The sequence below is a fragment of the Dreissena polymorpha genome, chromosome 7, assembly GCF_020536995.1.
Source record: "Dreissena polymorpha isolate Duluth1 chromosome 7, UMN_Dpol_1.0, whole genome shotgun sequence".
Taxonomy (NCBI): Eukaryota; Metazoa; Mollusca; class Bivalvia; order Myida; family Dreissenidae; genus Dreissena; species Dreissena polymorpha.
This window is the reverse complement of record NC_068361.1, coordinates 74116881-74137196: the sequence shown is the minus strand read 5'-3', so window position 1 is coordinate 74137196 and position 20316 is coordinate 74116881. Positions and strand designations below refer to the sequence as shown.

General features: G+C 32.9%; 1 protein-coding gene across 1 annotated transcript in view; it reads right to left on the bottom strand.

Moving 5' to 3' along the window:
* Positions 1-20048, bottom strand: part of LOC127839833 (prominin-1-A-like) — a 34101-nt gene extending 14053 nt beyond the window's left edge. Inside the window, exons 1-11 of the mRNA XM_052368222.1 lie at positions 19580-20048; positions 14092-14417; positions 13336-13394; positions 6044-6252; positions 4692-4812; positions 4353-4419; positions 3921-4016; positions 3315-3502; positions 1171-1245; positions 684-747; positions 183-253 (exon numbers count right to left, since the gene is read on the bottom strand). Coding sequence (XP_052224182.1) covers positions 183-253; positions 684-747; positions 1171-1245; positions 3315-3502; positions 3921-4016; positions 4353-4419; positions 4692-4812; positions 6044-6252; positions 13336-13394; positions 14092-14383 — 1242 coding nt within the window. The 5' untranslated portion in view covers positions 14384-14417; positions 19580-20048. The remainder of the gene's footprint in view (positions 1-182; positions 254-683; positions 748-1170; positions 1246-3314; positions 3503-3920; positions 4017-4352; positions 4420-4691; positions 4813-6043; positions 6253-13335; positions 13395-14091; positions 14418-19579) is intronic.
* Positions 20049-20316: the final 268 nt, after the last annotated feature.

Sequence of the window (20316 nt, the reverse complement as noted above, 5' to 3'; positions counted from 1 at the left end):
AGTCTGTTCAGATTTTATGCTGTTTGCTGCTCATCGGTACCTAAGGGTTCGGAATGAAGCCTTAAAAACTTTCATACAGTAAGATAGGTTTTGAATTAAATTGAAATTTATAAGGGACAACACATGCGTAAAAAACTTATCTATGGGGTAAAAGGAATTGTTTCTTGTTCTTTTTTTCTCACCTGGAAGTTCTCCATTTGAGATTGAATGTCGTCTAGTTCTTCACTGAGATCGCCGATACTCGTTTTCATGTCTAAAAACAACATCATACATGTGTCATCATAAATGAAGGTAAGTTACGTATAGTATTGCCAACTTTACTCCAGGGGTTAGTGGTGCTAGCCCAGTTATTTTTTTCTTTCTATAATTTCATTCTTGTTTTGACTGAAGGTTTTTAGATCCAATGTTTACATGTATCTGTATAAAGCATTAAATGGCAAACTTCAATATCTGCCAAAATCTGTAAAAAGGTTCCTTAAAGTTAAAGTGATGAGTTCACTAATTACATGTGATTAAAAGCATACCAAGCACGTTCAACTCTCCGGCAATAGTAAGAATAAAGAGGACAAATGATGTAAGCAGAAATATGAATGTTCGTATACATTTCTTATTGAAAGTGTATCAGCAGACTAATTAAGAATTATTAATGCGAACTTGAGTCTTTGATGTCGACATTATAGTACCTGCCACTGTCGAGTTCGATTCATTCTTTACTGTCTGCGGAATATTATCTAACTCAGCCTCAGCCTGAAATGTTTACAACAGCACATGTTGATATCATAATTTATAATGAACACAATTTTTTTAAACAGAGTCGCTGATACTTAATCAGTTTTGTATTATCCTTACCACTTGCACGATGGTAACATTATTTTATTTAATCACAAACACAAATTATTTAACATACAATTTCAACTTCCGCGCAAAAATTCTACTGGAACCAGCGTTGCTAGATCAAATCATTGCCTTCATAACCATCCACGTGATGCTAGCATAGACACGTGATACAATATTTTCCCCATTGACATTTTTACTTATTTTAAATGTAGGTATTTTTTTAAATAATGAACCATTACGTATACCATTACACTATTTTCAAAAAATGAAATAAAATGATATTAGTTTTAATAATAAGATACTTAGACATATATATATAGAAAACAAACTTGCCTCCGCTATTGATTGTGTCAAATTAGCATTCTTGGCACTATTCATGCTCGTTCTAGCGCTCGTAAGGTCTGGCAACTGTAAACAGAGAATATATTGTTAGATGTAATAAAATCGCAAGTGCGCACAGTAATATATTTTAAAAATACGTGAAGTATAGAAGTACATAAGTAATTTAGAATAAAAACTAGTTACTACATATTCGAAACGTAGTCTACATTTAGATTAACATTTAACCCATTTATGCCTAGCGTCTAGGAAAAAGGTTTTGACAAACAGCGTAGACCCAGATGAGATGCTGCATGATGCGGCGTCTCAACTGGGTCTGCGCTGTTTGCTTAAAGGAATTGCCGTAAAAATATACTAAATATAGAAATAAATATACTTAACATCCCTAATTTTGGAAATAAATTGATCCAATTTAGAAGGATGAGAGAGTCCACTAGGCATAAATGGGTTAATAATAAAAAAAATATTTGAGACAAGAAGGTATGATATGCTTCATTCAGGAACACCGGTAAAATGCACATCATTCCACATATAAAACAATACAAAGAAATATATAGTTGATTAATGGTGAGGCATGTTACGTCATGTAAGGTATCTGTACATACATATTGTTAATTAAAGATACCGCAACATGTTTATTTTGATAATAAAACACGTTTGGAAGCAATGGGGGGAAAACAACTAACCTTTATCTGTGTTAGACCAGAGATAAATGTAAGAGAAAATGTAAATCATAGCTTAATGACATGGTATTATGTATTGAAAAAAATGTAAATTTAAATGTTGAAAAGTATTTTTCGAATACATTTTTAAAGATATATGTTATATGCTCCAAATATGAAGATCGTAAGATGAGTAAACACACACACACACAAAAGTTTATAAGATCTTTGTGACTTAATCATTTTTTAAACAACAATACTAATTTTTAAGATATGAAATGTATATTCTTAATGAGAAAGCCAAAAATAAAGAAAAACAACTTACGTGGGCATGACAAAGCGTTTCATTTCAGTTAAAAAGGTGCATTTATCAGTGTTACTTATTTACATATATAATTGTATATCATATAACAGAAATACAAGATTGCGCAAGTTATTTACACACGTATACTATATATATATATATATATAATATATATTTTAGCAACCAATCAGAAGGGCCGATACTATTAGACAAGTGTATATCAAACAGATTACTACAGGGAGCTAAGTCTAGCCAGTATTGTGTCAAAAGATTGCCGATTACAAATCTAGTTTTCGTTTTTATATCCAAGAATACACATTTAACTATAGATTGACATATTACACATGCGTGTTTTTGTATATGTTCCCTTCCGACATTCGTACGTATCCATTTAGAGGACCGATACCACGGATAGACATGCTACTGTTTCTTGATCCAAATTGTTTTCTACCAATTCGGTAAAAAATAGTGGTGTGTGTTTCTTTCAGTGCTGTAGGTAGGAGCATGAGAATAGGAGAAAGTTCAAGGATCCCCATTTATCCCATGTATAGGCATGTTCGTAAGTATGATTATATTTATTTTATGTATAAGGTGATTAATAATTAATTTTGTGAATATAAATTGTCTCTAAGCGTCAGTGATTTATGAATATATACTCATGTATTCCTAGGTGTTTTATTATACCATTGCTATTTGAGGACATAAATTCTGAAAAATTAATTATATTTGGATGTTTCCAGTAGTATCTTTTAATGTGATTTTTTCTTATTTCCATGTATAGTGGGCATTTTAAGAAAAAAATGAAATTTATTTTCTAGTGTATTACAAGATATGCATTTTCTTTCGTTCCTTGGTATACTGTTTGGTTTGTGTCACCTTCCTGTTTCTACAGCTAGTCTGTTTGAAGATGTCCTGAGACGTGTGATAGCTTGTCGGTATTTTGTTATATTTAGACAGTTGAGATAATGTTTGTTGCCAAAGTCATGGAAAAGTATATACGTTGATGCTCTTGAGGACATGTGGAATTCATTGTTTAAGGTTTACGAGATATAAAACGCTTTCATAAAAATTACAAGGTCCTAACGCAAGGCAGACTATATGAAAGACGCATTTGATGTTTTTTTTTCAGTAGGTAAAATAAACAATGCAAGCATTGTCATTCACGCCTTTACCTGTGAACCATTAATGTTCGTGGAAACGGCATAAGGTGGAAATTGTGTAGGACAATTGCAGTTGGTTTCAATGGTCCTCATGTTAGACTCGAAGTTGTTAAGAGCGGTGTTAAGATCGGTGATGGATGTATCGAGCGCGGTCTTTGCTGATTCAACAGCCGAAAGTGCTGTATCGGCGGAGTTCATGGCTACAAATAAGGTTTGGAATTAGAATAAATCATTTGAGATTTGCAAACAACACTTTGTATTACTTAACATACAATATAAATGAACATCAAAGGATATTTCTATGGTGCGATGAAGTGCACAAGAATGCATAAACTATTTATAACGTTTGCCAATTAACACTGGTTATGCAAAAAATTATATGTTTTACCATGTATATTTTAGTATTAATATAATTTCTTTAACAACAACTACCTTATATAAAATGTTCATAATTGTATATTTATTGTTAATAGCATTCTTAAAATATATTGAAATTAAACAGTCACACGTTATTAGTATTCACTTATTTTGATACATATGAGCTACAGCATAAAGATACATATTTTATCGCATAACAGAAGCACAACACCTAAAAAGTCAACCACAAATAGAACGTACACGCTACCAACGTGTTGGTCGTATTCAGAACCTCCGAAATATTGGTCTTCGATTTGATTTCTTCTCGAATTGGAATTCCAACCAAATAGTCGATATCTGAAGTCACAAAAAGAACGTTAAAGGTTATGAATGCAAAAACCAATTCGTAGAGTGATCTTTTAAGTTCTTTATATGACTGCAACGACATTATATTTGACGTTTATATTATGTTTCAAATATGAGACGTAAAATATACGTAAAAGGAGTGATTACCAGATACATTTTTTTCATATATGATCAATTAAGTGAAATTAAGAACACCCGCTGTATTTAATGGGAAAACATTCTATAAATGTTCGCATATTTTATGATGTTATATATAAAATACATAACGGAGTGTTCTGCAAACAATTCTTAACCGACTGGCGAAGTTATTAAGAATGAAAAACTCACTATCCATCTCGCGGAAGAGTGCATCTCTTGTGAAATTAAAATTGATTCCAATCACGTGTTCAGCTTCCTGTAATTATATCATGGTATAACAGGTTTCCGTTCATATATCTTAATATCTCAAAAGCAAATAAAAGCAATTCAAAGCACATATACATGTTTGATGATTATATATGGATGCGGAGATTGAAAGTGAACCAAACGCACTCACAATTTAATCACATTATGTCGTTTTGTGTTGGAGAAAATGATACCTGAAGACGTTTTTGTACTAATATAAGTTTCTCAACGCTTTCATGAAGGTAACATATAAATAACATTTTGTTAAGTTGAATAACTTACCGCAATTGTGTTATTGGCAAATGTCTTCATATCTTTCACATTATCGTTTATGGTACCGTTTATTTCTGCCAAAGTCTTTGTCATGTTTTCATTGTTCACATAAATACATGCCGCGCTAGTACTGAAATTACATTGACATGGTGTTAAAGCGTACCAGTAATCTCTCCGTTATTTGTAACCAAACATGCAAACTCTTCGTTATTGTACCTGTCACTCTCCGATATAAATGAGTCGCGCTATAGGTAAACGGGGCTTAATGCATGTGCGGAAAGTGTCGTCCCAGATTAGCGTGTGAACTCCACACAAGCCAATCAGGGATGACTTTTTTTGTCTTAATTGTATTTTTTAAGTGAATGCGGAAAGTGTCGTCCCTGTAAATGCTAATCTTGGAAACTGTGCGCACAAGCACTAGCATCGTTTACCAAGAGAGTGGATGATATAAATCATCATAGAGCACTACGAGCATGTAAACTTTACGTTACCATTAACATTTTAGTCGCTTAAATTCTGATGGTGGTATGATTGGATATTTTGACATTGAGCTGCTTATAAATAATGTATTTTGCTTAACATTACTGTAGTTTTTTTTCAAAAGTGAAAACAGTGGATAACTCTTACGTTAATTTGATTATTTAAATCATATTTGTTGTTATCATTTCACATATTCAATTAAACAACGAAAGCCACTAAATATATCAATTCTTAACCTCTCTGTATATGCTGTTACCATATAAAGCAAAAGGTATACAGTGTGACATTATGAAATGAACAAAGGTTAAGTCACATAACATGAAGGTACTTGAAGCCTCTACGTAATTGGAACCTGCATCTTCTTCTATTGCCCCGTTTTTGATACAAATACACAAATTATTTCCTTTCAGTTGTGTAATATATTGCGTTTTTTTCATGAACAAGCGTTTTATAAATGACTCAATGATTGCAATGTTTCGTGCATGGTAGATTTTAAAACAATTCTATTTACATAATTGTTTGCTTTCTTTTTATCGTTCGTTTTTTTTGCAACCGCTCACGAAATTATCATAATTTAACGGAGACTGACATACCGTATAAAGAAAGGATTCAGTTTTAGTTTAAATTATCGGAGGGGGTATTGAAACGTTTTAACACCGTGATTGAACATTGTTATAAACGACGTCATAAATAAAAAAGATGCGTGAACACGTACAGGGATGAATATACAATGCAGGTACGCGTTCAATAGGTAGACCAAAAGAGGAACACACAGTGCACGAGTAGTCAAGTGCATGAAATGGAACGCATTATATTAAACACGTGCGTTTGTAATCTGTATCGTTATACTACTATATTAAAGGTCGTATGTTTATTCCTACGCCAGAAATGCAGAACAGATGAGGACAATCATGACGAAGGTTGTTTTCTTGCACGTGTTTTCGGCATCCTTCGGTTCCTGTCGCATTTTCCCGCCACAATTACCGCAGCATCGACAACAGCAGAAGCACAAGGCCACGATAGGAAATATCAGGAGAAATAGCAGCCCGACTGCCACGGCTATTGCATATCCAATGAAATATGTGATGAACTGAAAATAATCAAAATTGTGAAATGCATAGAAATAATAAACAAATGTGAAAAAGTAAAGTATAAACGCATTTAGCCGTTAATAAGAAATACGTTGTTAGTTTCCACACCGGCAAAATAAAGGTTGGTAGGTTTGCAAAACGTGTCTACACCTAACAGACGAAAGGTCAAATCAACAACGGGGGAAAAGATTTTTTTAGAATAGGAACATTTCATTTAGTGGTATTTGAAGTGTGTCGAACAGAGTTTAATTCTTTTTCATACAGTTAGACCTGGTGGAAAGTCGTGTTTTCTTTTCCCCCCTGTGTTGCTCTATGATTCATCTTAACGGAGTTTGTTACAGAACAGAACAGAACAGGACACCGTGGTGTACATGTGTTTTCATATATTCGTTCATCGATTAAGTGTTCTATAGGTGTAACCGTTATCAGGTTTCACTTGTTTGAAATCGATTTAGTTTACCACTAATTGTATGATGATTAATCATTCATTATATGATTAACAAACATGAGACAACCCGTGGTTAGGTAGAATAACTATGTTGTTTTCCGATAGATATTCGATCACTGTTTTTATACGGAGCTGTGAAGTCGGTTGTAATAAGTGGGGGGGGGGGGGGGGGGAGAAAGAAATGGGTATTCAGCTGTGTATCGAAGTCTGAAAACACAGCCATAAAATACCCCATGCAGCGAATTAATTGCAAACAGCTTTAAAGGAATACTGTAAAATTGGCTATTTCAGCCCGTCGAAAAGTTAGTGAATTCAAAATACCAGACATTCGCAAACAAAAACGTTTGCGAATCTTCCGTAACTAACGGCGTCAAGCTATTAAACGTTGTGGAAATTGCCAAAAAAAACAAAAGATTACTGGTATAGTTCAATGTGATTATATCACTGGTCGTTATGACCGTATTTTACATGACCGCTATAGATACAGAGTATTACTTTTACATCCAACATTAAAATTGATGAAAAATCCATAGATTTAAAAAAAGTAATAATTCATGCTACATGTAACATGTTTAACTTGCACAGCTACTAAATACAATTCTATCAACTATATGTGCGTTGTCTCTGGCTACAACCGCAGTTAAAATTGCATTAATCGTTATTTTTTATACAAATTAAAAAATAAACAAGTTTATAATCTACAATTCCTTTCTACGCCAAAACTGTGCTCTTGTTGTAATCCGATTGTTAGCTAACGATAATAGTTAAGTGAAACGATGTGAAAATAAAATTATATTGTGTCGATTACTTTATACCAGCCGTGAAACCTGTTATAGTTACTTAAATCAAATCAATACGGCAACAGTATTCGTACATATTTTGTTTCTATAATAATTTGTTTTTATATATTTTTTACCAGTTTATAATCGATAACAAACAGGTATATGCATTTTAATCTCAAACCGGTATCACAGTAAATTTCTTCCTGGTTAATTGATGCAATTTTAGCTGCCAGAAATGTAAGCGAATTCATCGCGTTACACGTCGCTAACTTTCTACATCGCTAACTTCACGATTTAAATAGAAGTCATATTACAAGATATATAATTGAACAAAAAAAAGAATCTGCAACAATGGTTCTGAATATTGATCCGAAGATACGACTAGTTCTATTATTAATGTGAACATAACTATTGCAGAAAAGTTATTTTGGATTCATTTTAGATAAAAGTGTTTTTGTTCTTTTTTTTATTTCGTTAAACCTTCTCCGAAAATTCGTTTACTCAAATGAAGATTATTTTAATACAAATAAAAACACACACAAAAATACAACAACATCGACGATAACATATACAACAACAACATCGACATTCAACAATAGTTCTGAATATTGATCCAAAGATACAAATTGTTCTATTATTAATGTGAAAGTAAGTACTGCAGAAAAGTTATTTTAGATTCATTCTATATAAAAGTGTGTGTTGTTCTTTTTTTACATTATTTCTTCGCCTAAAATTCGTTTGCTCAAATGAAGATTATTTCAACCCATTATGCGTCTAGAAAAAAGGCTTTGACAAACAGCGTAGACCCAGATGAGAGGCCGCATGATGAGGCGTCTCATCAGGGTCTGCGCTGTTTGCTTAAAGGAATTTCTGTAAGAAATGTTCTAAATATAGAAATTAATATACTAGACATCCCTTATTTTGGAAATAAATTGATCCCATTTACTAGGATGGGAGAGTCCACTGGGCATTAATGGCTAAATGCAAATGAAAACACAAAAACATATTTAAAAAAATAATACATCAACGTCGAAATTAATCATATGTTTGGGATTTTTAGTTGGTAATTTAAGATATCCCGTTTCTTATTGTAAAGCCTTTAATACATAGCATTGGTTTTACAGCAATACTAGAGCTATGATGTGGAAGTATATTTTAGCCACAATAAACAACATTCGATCATAAACCTTTTGAGAGAGACAAACAATCCTGGTCTATAGCAATATTACATTTCAACATTTTTTAAATGGTTTAATCATGCCATTGGTTTATTGGCTCAGTGCTTTTGTAAAAAATAATGAATAACTAGGCAAAACTGTAAATGTCACACCTAGCGTAATTTAAAAGCAATTACATCCAGTCAACAATATTTGCATATTGGATTAATAATTATTTGTTAAATACTTAATTCACATTACCATCCGAGGGGTAGATTTGTCTAGACATGTGAAATTTATGCACGCAATAATCCGGTATTAAATCTTACGTTTTTGTTTATTTTTCTCGTATTTGAAAAGCAACGTATTGATTACGAGTATAAACAGCAGGTAGTGTATTTTACGAAACCCTATCGATACAAATGTTAATGAAACACCTTGTTTACGTAAATGGATTTTGTAAGTCACGTTTTGCGGTATATTTTATACATTACGGAAGATCAAATATCTCCTAGAATGTAAACAATATACCGCAAACGTGACTTATAAAACCTATTAACGTTAACAAGGTGTTTTCGTATTGATTTTAATACATTATTTTTTTATACATAAAATGTATTTCATTAAAATGCCATTCTTTTCAATTTTACATCCTGATGCGCATAGATCGATACAATATTATAAAAATATTAATTTCTTCATGGATAATATATCGATGTTGTAATTTGCAGTTTGTATCTCAGTTTAGCTTATGACTTCCTCATAACTAATTGTAATAGTCTATCATACGTTTCAAATAAGAGCGTATAGCTACCTTATTTTTTAGTTGAAGTGTGTTTTTAAATCATATTCGACAAATTGAGGTACAATTTGATTTTTGTTTAAACCTCTGACCGCCCGCCAGGAGATATGGAGGTTTGATAACTCGACATTTAGATGTTCAAATGCAATAAATATTTGTATTTAGGTAATAAATAATTTGTTTGTGAACGTGCTTTTTATGAGATGACATTTAATCAATTCGACAGGAAACTCATAGACTTTGCGCTCATAAAAAATACAAATAAGTTAAAGACAGCCACAATCTTGATTATACAATTAATAAATAAATATTTTTCCATTTGTCTGTCTATAGTCACAATAATCAATCAACTTACAAGATTCTATTGTTTGAGTTAGATATTTTAGATGATGTCTTTTGAAAGAGACCATCCAAAATAACATACCGTGCTTCGGATATCAAGTACTAATAATTGGACTTACAAAAAATCAATGGAATAAACAGGTCTTCATTTAGAGCGAGTAAATATACTAAATCTAAGCTGATATAAATCTCGTAAGTTATTGTTGACCCTGTATTAAGACAGTAATTTAATTATTGCGTCCGCTATTCATACTAAATGAACGACCTAATTTATTATAGTTGTATATCTCTATGGTGCATGGACGTTGATGTGTGTTGATACTATGGGTGCCCTTGCTCGAGTATTATGTTGTCATTCAGTTATTTGCTGTCTTTAAACAGTGCAACAAGTGGTGCAGTCATGTTTTATTTGATTGCCCTTAGTACAACAAACAATGTATTATTTGGAAAAGCTTATAAATTCAAACTTCGTTAGTTGATCTTACGATAATTAACCCTTTGCATGCTGGGAAATTTGTCGTCTGCTAAAATGTCGTCTGCTGAATTTCTAAAATTAGCATTTTCTACGATTTTTTTTCAAAGAATACTATCAGAATAGCAAACAGTTTGGATCCAGATGAGACGCCACGTTCTGTGGCGTCTCATCTGGATCCAAACTGTTTGCAAAGGCCTTCACAACTCGGTTCCCGCACTGTAAGGGTTAATGAAAAGTTCTTTTCCCAATTAGAGCTATTCACAAGAATGATTGCACAAGCCTGCTTTCTGAATTTACAGAGTAGGCAGCCAACTTTAAATATTACAGAAATAACTTCTTTTAACGCGAGCGATTCTCATTTATAAACAACATAACAACTTGCCTGTTCGTCCCAAAATTTTATTTGCGGGCAAGCTAGTTTTTTTTGTATTTATTATTAAAGTAAGTGTTCACTTTGGTAAAAAATAAACAAAGTGTAAGACATTATTCATCATAAAACCGTTTTAAGAGAACCTCTGGATAAGCTTTGTAAGATTTATTGGTATTTTTTCACTTAGTATATAGGAAAATGAATTATACTTTTTTATTGTAAGTTTTATATGTTGTATGTCTTCGTTTCGATATCGTTTAACTTTTTTCATGGTTGATATTTTGTATGTGCACTGCTTGCGCATGTATTTATTATGGAGTGTGAATGTGCATGAAGGAGACGTTAATAAGTCGTGTTTAGCAACAACGAGCGATACCAACGTCCACCGAATGTTAGCTTACTTGTACACTGGGGCAATATGATTGGATATGCCTCCAGCAACGACATACGCATGTTCCTATACGCATGTTCATATCCTAAATCAGTGTATGCGATATGCGATAATATGACCTTATTATCACACACAGTTCAAAGATGTTTTTAAGTATAGACGTAGTAGACGTACAATCATTTAATACATATTCCTAAAAACAATAGCATTATTGGCGTCATGACATCTATTCAACGCTGGTCACATTTTATTGTTTGTGTCTGTTTTATATAAATAATTTGGTACACATTTTGCGCCATTATATTAATATATATAGCGTCGTTTATGATAAGTCATAATCTACAACGTCATACCGACCTAAATCATTAAGATTAGTATTTGATAACTGGTATTGAAAGATATAAACATGTAATTAAAAGATTTTTATAAAGACACAATGCCGAAACGTCAAGTAAAGGATTTTGACTAGGGATTTAAATATATTTTTTTTATTTCCATTTGGATAATCACACTGAATATTCGTAAAACGTTTTAAGAAAAACAGTAATCCATAAGTTAAGTTTTCTTTTATTTACTTCTATTACTTAAAAGTTAAAACTATTCAGCCCAGTTAACTCAAGAGAGCGCGATGTTCAGCTTTTGACGCACATTCTAAAGAAAACTAATTAACAGTAATATGACAATCGTAAAAGGGCAGCTTTTTATGCTTTCGACACATAAGTGGTAAATTATTTGCGTCAATAAGTTCTGATTAAATCAGAAAAAAAAAACACATTTGAAATCGAAACCTTCAATTGAATTGCAATTGGCAGAACATTGGAACGTTATTTTCGTCAATAAAAATGATAATAAAATGAGGATGTGTAACCTTGGCAGTCGATTGTTTGTTTATTAACAATCGGTCGTTGTTTCTTTCACAAGGTGTTTACTTTTTCAAACTCTATAATTATCCTCCATGCGATACCTTATTAACGTGTCCAAATGCACGACACTTAATGCATTAAAGCTAAACAAAATTAAGCGCATGTATCAAATTCCCCCAAAAATGTCTTACGATTAGCGGGAATACATGTAGAAGTTTTATAGTGTCACTAACAACAACATATCAACATATCTAGTATCACACCATAAGGTCACTTTCAGCTTGAATATTAAATGATGGTTCGCTCGAGAATTGTATACAGACATTAGTTAAGACGCCTTGATGTTTGTTGAAAGGATTTTAAATTGCCATTAAATCTTTGTTCAAACTCTCTCTGTTAAAACACGGAGTCCATATATAACACAAGAGTTTACGTTTCAGCCTTTATGGTTTGTTTTTATTTCATTGTGCTATATATTGGAGATCTTTTCATTTTAACCGTTTTTTAAAATGTCAGCCTAAAACATTTGTTTATCTTTGAAATTAAAATCTATAAGAAATTTAAGATAATCATAAAGAGTGTCTTCCGAACAAAATGTTATACCTACAATCAACCATGTATTGTACTTATCAATGAAATTAACAATCTGAAAAATAAAATACCGTTCTACCATTATTATTTGGGTAAAGGCAATGTTATGGTATAATTTCAAAATATGGTTATAGTACTATTTGAAATGACCATAGGGTGCATCAGAATGCACCAATCTAGTGATGTTAAATGGTTCATCGTTGTCTTTGGTTTGTGGATGTACAATGTAATTGTATATCTGAGATTGGCGCATTAATGTCATTGCCTCGGGAATGGTCGATGTAATTCAAATGGGTTTGAACGGCTAAGTATTGGTTATGGCTCGGGAATGTGCCATGTAATGATAATGGTTTAACCATAAAATAGTAATACTTTATTATTGGGCAAAGTAATGGTTCAGGTTTCATAATATCACATGGTAATAACTATTCGGTAGGGGTCTTGAAATGATAATAGTTTACGAGTTTTTATCGTTTTATAGTTATCAGACTAACGTTTAATTTTGTTAGATTGTTTGACACCATATAAGATGTTATATCAATTCACAGAAAAATCAAGTTTTTGAATGCGTGAAAATAAATGGGCCGTGCTCTGTGAAAATAGAGTTTAATGCATGTGCGTAAAGGGTCGTCCTGGATTAGCCTGTGTAGTCCGCACTGGCTAATCAGACACGACACTTTCCGCCTAAATTGGATTTTTGCAAAGAAAAGACTTTCTGTAAACGAAAAATATCATAAAAGCGGAAATTGTCATCCATGATAAGCCTGTGCGGACTTCACAGTCTAATCTGGGACGACACTTTACGCACCTGCATTAAACACCCTTTTCACAGAGCACGGCCCAAAGGTAATGGCAGCTTACCGTACTGTAGTTGTCAGTGATGTACTTCAGATCTTGCGTCAGCAGCTTCTCTACAATCTCTGAAATGGAAATCAAATGTTACCGCAACACATTCATTCCAAATTTAACCCATTTGTGCCTAGTGGACTCTCCCATACTTCTAAATTGGATCAATTTATTTCCAAAATTAGGGATGTCTAGTATAGTTATTACTATATTTAGAATATTTCTTAGTGAAATTCCTTTAAGCAAACAGCGTAGACCCCGATGAGACGCCACATCATGCGGTTCAGTGTTATTAACGTATTATTATTTTTTAAAATTTAATTTGAAATATGTTTTATAAATGTATTCATTAAAGTCACGTGATATAGAATCATGTATCAATATCAGTTATTTCGTCGAAAGTGAGAGTATAAATCACCTTGCAAATCGAACCATAAATTTTATTATTTATTCGAGTGTCCAACTTATTGTTGTTGAATAACTCATAGTTCAGATACTTATGTCAATACGATATATATTTCGCGTGACTTCATAAACGCTTAAGAACTCATAATACACACTCTCTCATACAATTGCATTTATACATGTTTTACATATCGCTTCTGCTTATCGCTGTGTAATATATTAGGCATGGCATGAATAAAACAACTGGTTTCGCAGATCTTTTATTCGAAGCCTCACCTGATATATTACGCAACGATAGGGAAGTAGCCTGTTGTTCTCTATATTCAATACAACATTGCATCTATAACTAATACTAGACTATCTTACCATCTGGGAATCCCTTGATGAATATGGCGTTAACAAAGCCATGCACCATGTCATAATAGACACTGAGTCCCTCGGAGATGCGTTTGGCCGCGGCGGCGGAGTACGCCTCCCCAGCGGGGAGCGCTCCCCAAGTAATCACGGAATCATTTCCAGCGGCGTTCCCATGGGCGTCGGAAATCGTCTGCGGACTGTAGACCGGGTCAGCCGACCTGACGAAAGCTAGTCGGACAACAAGCAGGAACAGTCCCATCGTCGCCGATTTGGGGCACAGCAAACAACATTTCCGAAACATCGTTTCAACTTCCGGATTATCTAAATCTATCCACCTAATAACATCAGAGGAAAATATAGAAATACATCTAATTTTGCTATTAACAGGTTAAGAAAACAAAGGTTTAACTAAGAAACGTTGTCGATGTACACTAAGATCATATGTATACCAGGTATTTGTATTTAATAAACCCATGTACGCGAAACATGAGTGTACTTTTTTACCGGATACTTCCTTAACCCATTTATTTCTAGCGCCTAGAAAAAACGGCCTTGGAAAACAGCGTAGACCCAGATGAGACGCCGCATCATGTGGCGTCTCATCAGGGTCTGCGCTGTTTGCTCAAATGAATTTCTGTAAGAAATAATCTAAATATAGAAATAAATATACTAGACATCCCTTATTTTGGAAATAACTTTATCCGATTTAGAAGGATGGGAGAGTCCACTAGGCATAAATGGGTTAAGGGGTATTCAAAGACAAAGGCATACACAATTTCATCGCATTTAATCAGTCTAATAATCATGAGTTTGAACGTGCAGTGATGTCGTTTGCAATAAAATAACGCCAACGATGTGAATAATTAATGTGTTCTATATGTAAATGCGTTAGTTGTGATAGCATTGATACGGATCATTGGATATGCGATTAAATTAGCATCTTATTATGTCTATGCTATTTGTCTATGTTATTTATCACCATATGCCACATTAAAAATCTAATTTTAAACCAATGAAATATAAATACATACAACTTTTGCGTTCGCGAAACTGAATTAAACCCAATACAAATAGAAATCGAAAATTTGCATTTGAATGTATTTCAAAAGGCGATAATTGGAAGCTACAGTACATATTTTGTCAGTTTTCCAATGTTTACTTTCATGTTATTATACCTCTTTGTAAACCTATGTATGCCTAGCGTCTAGAAAAAAAGGCTTTGGCAAACAGCGTAGACCCAGATGAGACGCCGCATGATGCGCCGTCTCACCAGGGTCTCAGCTGTTTGCTTAAAGGAATTTCTGTAAGAAATATTCTAAATATAGAAATAAATATACCAGACATCCCTAAGTTTTGAAAAAAAATGATCCAATTTAGAAGGATGGGAGAGTCCACTAGGCATAAATAGGTTAAGAAAAGCAAGAACTCTAATTTAGAGTCGAAACCGACAAACAGCTGGAGAACAGGGCCTCATTGTAAACCATCCTTAATTTTGTTTGTAGACATTACACTTCTTCACAATTACCAATTTGTATTTGGGCAACTTTAATTCAATTCGATTTTCTGCTCCAACTATTAGTTATATTTGGCACTAGATTTGCAAAATTGCATCTTTATAACACCCATAGCTATTAGATCAAAGATTTATCTCTCTCTTATATATTTTGTATTAATTAAAACCGCTATTTGAAGTTGAAAACTTGAACAACATCCTCATTTGTAGTTGTGAAATATGTTCATAAAGTTTTTGCTATTATCGTCGAATTGTATTTTAGAATATGTATAGTCTCTTATAACTCAATTATGAGTGGCATTTATGTACTGTGTCTTAAAGTTATTTTGTATAATGTTTTACTTTGTACTTGACGATGAGATTTTAATAAACTATCTTATCTTATCTGTATTATAATTGCATTTGTGTATACTGTTTTATACAGTTACCGTGAATATAACTTTATCCGCACATCTCTAATGACAAATAAATTTAAAAGCGGAACAACTATTATAACTTGAAAAATTGATGACAAATACACAATAACGAATAAATATCATCTTGAATTTACTATGTAAAGATGTAAATTCCAATATTTTAGTTTCATAACTCTTCAATTACAAAATGTATACTCACTACGTCATTTGTCGCAGTATCACGAAATTATTTTTTTCCAAACGTGCGCGCAACAGTATTCCAACATGTATGTCTGGTTATAAACCTTTCTGTGCTCAGACGTAACATCAAAGTAACAATTTAAAACTAATTTTCTAAACACACTGTTTTCCTTGCATTGTTGTGAAAATAAGATTATATCGCACTCTTACGTTAAGTCTATTGTCGTGATAAATAACAAGTCTATATTTCTGAAATAATCTACCTTAGCTTTTGTGATGTTACCGATCGATTTACGATTATTTATTCCGTTTTAGGCGATTTATTCCGTTTTAGAGCGAATCAAGTTCGGTTTCTATCGGGAATGCTTTTATCGAATAGCTTCGTGCTTAATCGTGAATGCTCGCTGAGATATCGGAATTATTCGGAGCCGTTTGGAGCTATGCCCAATGCTGTTGATGCTGTATCGACTTGATCACCTGTACTCTAAAGAAAGAATTTACTGACAGTCATGCAATAAACATATCAATGTGTAACATCTAAGGACAAAACGAGTTATTGATTTAAGAACTGATGTTATAGTTGGCATCGGTTAATAAACAACGCAGTTTCATTATGATTTATGGAGAATCTACGACGGTGTTCAGCAGTTTATGATTTTTTTATAAACAATATATGAGTCGCGTTTTGAGAAAACTGGGCTTAATGCATGTGCGTAAATTGTCGTCCCAGATTAGCCTATGCACTCCGCACAGGCTAATCAGGGACGAAACTTTCCGCTTTTATGTTATTTTTAGTTTCAAGGAAGTCCCTCCTTACCGAAAATCGTGTTAAGGCGGAAAGTGTCGTCCGTGATTAGCCTGTGTGGACTGCACAGTCTAATCTGGGATGACACTTTACGCACATGCATTAAGCCCAGTTTTCTCAGAACAAGGCTCATATTATTAAAAATGTCGCAATATTGGAATAAAGCAATATCTATTGCTATGATAATGTGTTGCCTCGCTTGAATTGGTACATATATCGAGTCGAGTCTGAGAGCGCAACGATCATTCTGGTTTAAGTAATATACTATCAAATGAGTAATTAAAATGTTCTTCATAAAGTTTGGTAAACGTCTGAGAAGTAAATTAAACGACTCCAAAGTAAATTCGGCATGGTTTTTCAAAGCACTACGAACGAACACAATGCAATTACATTATCAGTAATTAATCAAGTGAACCATATTGCTCCTTTTTGTAAATTAGTGTCGCACAGGTAATGTTTAGGTTTAAGAAATTATTGATTTTAGGATAATTATCGAGATTTCCGTAATGTTTTGTTACAGTTCAATACTTTGTTCTTTGTGCGGTAAGGCGAAAAAGACGCACCGCGAATAGTTTGATGGTTATATAGCACGAATTGAAGTGCAGGTGCGTAGCTTTTCTTTTACTCCTGCTTTCAAATCCCGATCTAGTACAACTATCCATACCAAAGGACATATGTAAGGGATTGTATGCAAGTGCAAACATCTTTAAAATTCATGTTTATTCTCTCATGCAAACATATATTTTTTGGTGGGTATCGTATGTGTGGTACTGTTTTTCGACAAGGTTTTCGACAAGAAATACACGGCATACATTAGAAAACGAAATCAAGAGAGTTTAACATATATTTTGTCGCCATCATCAACATTCAGAATATTGCTGGAGCGTTCTTTAGATTGACCATATTACCATTTGTTCTAAACTGAGATTTTAAGTGCACGTTAAAGTGATGAATGGTTGTTTGTTTTAAGTAGTTTTCGATATTGAAATATATCACTTCTCTCCAAAATACAAACACTACACCGTCTTATGGTAGTTTATTGCATGTCATAAAGAGAAAACTTTCATTTGCTACCAATTGAGTGTACTTGATACACTGTAAGGCCTTCTCTTAGGATCTATATTTAATTTAAACAATCTACCAAACGGATCTAATTTACAGTACATACCTTTACATGGAGTCTCGACTAGAAACTTTCAAGTGTCACTTTTTTTTTAATTTACCGCATAAAGGAACAATAATACTCTAGATATAACACGAGTTTCGAGTTCCATGAACGCTTGAAGATAAGAATTTCCAATCCTACATTAGGACTTTGGTTAACATATAATAAGTCCCACGTGTCCATATTAGTGTAATACAAACGTAATATTGTACATGCATAATAAATAAATGCAAAAATACTATTTTTACAAGCACAGCTATACTATTTTCTAACGTTGGCTTTATTGAGCAAAGTCGCCATCTCTTATTATCACTATCATTATCATTATTAGAATTATTATGATAATCATTAATAAGTCAAATTAATAATAAAATGATGATGATGATGATGATGATGATGTGATGATGTTGATGATCATGATGATGATGATGAGAAGGAGGAGGATGAGGATGAGGATGAGGATGATGAGGATGATGATGATGATGATGAGGATGATGATGATGATGAGGATGATGATGATGATGATGATGATGATGATGATGATGATGATGATGATGATGATGATGATGATGATGATGATGATGATGATGATGATGATGATGATGATGATGATGATGATGATGATGATGATGATGATGATGATGATGATGATGATGATGATGATGATGATGATGATTTATTATAATTATTATTTTAACATCAGATGCAGCAGAACGAGTGGAAGAGCAAACACAAAAGGCGCGAAACATAAGGCTTATTAGATCATGGCTTTTATGTAATGATCAGCGTCATTTTATGTAATGATCAGCGTCATTTTATGTAATGATCAGCGTCATTTTATGTAATGATCAGCGTCATTTTATGTAATGATCAGCGTCATTTTATGTAATGATCAGCGTCATTTTATGTAATGATCAGCGTCATTTTATGTAATGATCAGCGTCATTTTATGTAATGATCAGCGTCATTTTATTAATGATCAGCGTCATTTTATTAATGATCAGCGTCATTTTATTAATGATCAGCGTCATTTTATTAATGATCAGCGTCATTTTATTAATGATCAGCGTCATTTTATGTAATGATCAGCGTCATTTTATGTAATGATCAGCGTCATTTTATGTAATGATCAGCGTCATTTTATTAATTGAGTGAATATCCAAAAATCTATCGGGGATATCCTTATGCTTTGTCTTTAAGAAGATAAGTGGAATAAAACAAGTTTTATAATATATAAATAAAAAAAATAAATGAAAACTAGTACGTTAAATAAAGTTAATGAATAAAATGTCTCAATAGCTTTGGAATATAACAAAACGCTTAAAGTCGGTAACAAAAGCAACAGAACAAACTATTTCTTGCAAGAGGGCGTTTTCAAGAAAGCGTAAAATAAAAGGTGAACAAAATATTTTACAAACCCTTTGCTCCTTTCTGTTTGTGCGGTTTCTTATCATGCAAACTGTATTTCTAAAATTGATATAAAATCCTATTCACTGCACATTCGCTATAATATCTAGCTATATTTTCTTTACGCTGTTAAGAATAGAATTAGGAAATGTTAGCACGATTAATTAGCCCAAACTATTATTGTGAAGCGGAGTATTATCTCTATACGCATCGGTAAGTCCATGAATAATGCGATCCGTAATTATAACATTTGTACACCGTAAATGAATATAAACAAACTCAATGCTCAATTTTGTCTTTAGATATTTTAATCGTGTCGCAAAGTGTATGCGATCTGAAAAAGTTCGATTTGTTTTTAAGTTGAAAATAATTGTTAATCACATTCCACGAAGACAATGACACTTTACAAATGTTAAGACCCGGATTAAAACAAACAATGTGCTCATCCGGACCACGAAATATTGTTTAAAACAAACAATGTGCTCATCAGGACCACGATATATTGTTTATCGCGATAGTAAACATCGGCCTTATCAGTTACAGAACAAACAAACAGAAGACAATGAAGTGCTTCAACAAACAGACAAACAAGTTGAAAGTTTATGTGAGTGACAGCGAGCAAACTTCCTTTTTGAAATAATGTAAAATTATTGGTTTGTACTTAAAATAATTTTAATACTGCTTTATATTTTCTTGTTGATCAAAAAAAGTTTGTAAAGTCATATTTGTAAGACACAACAACGCTTTT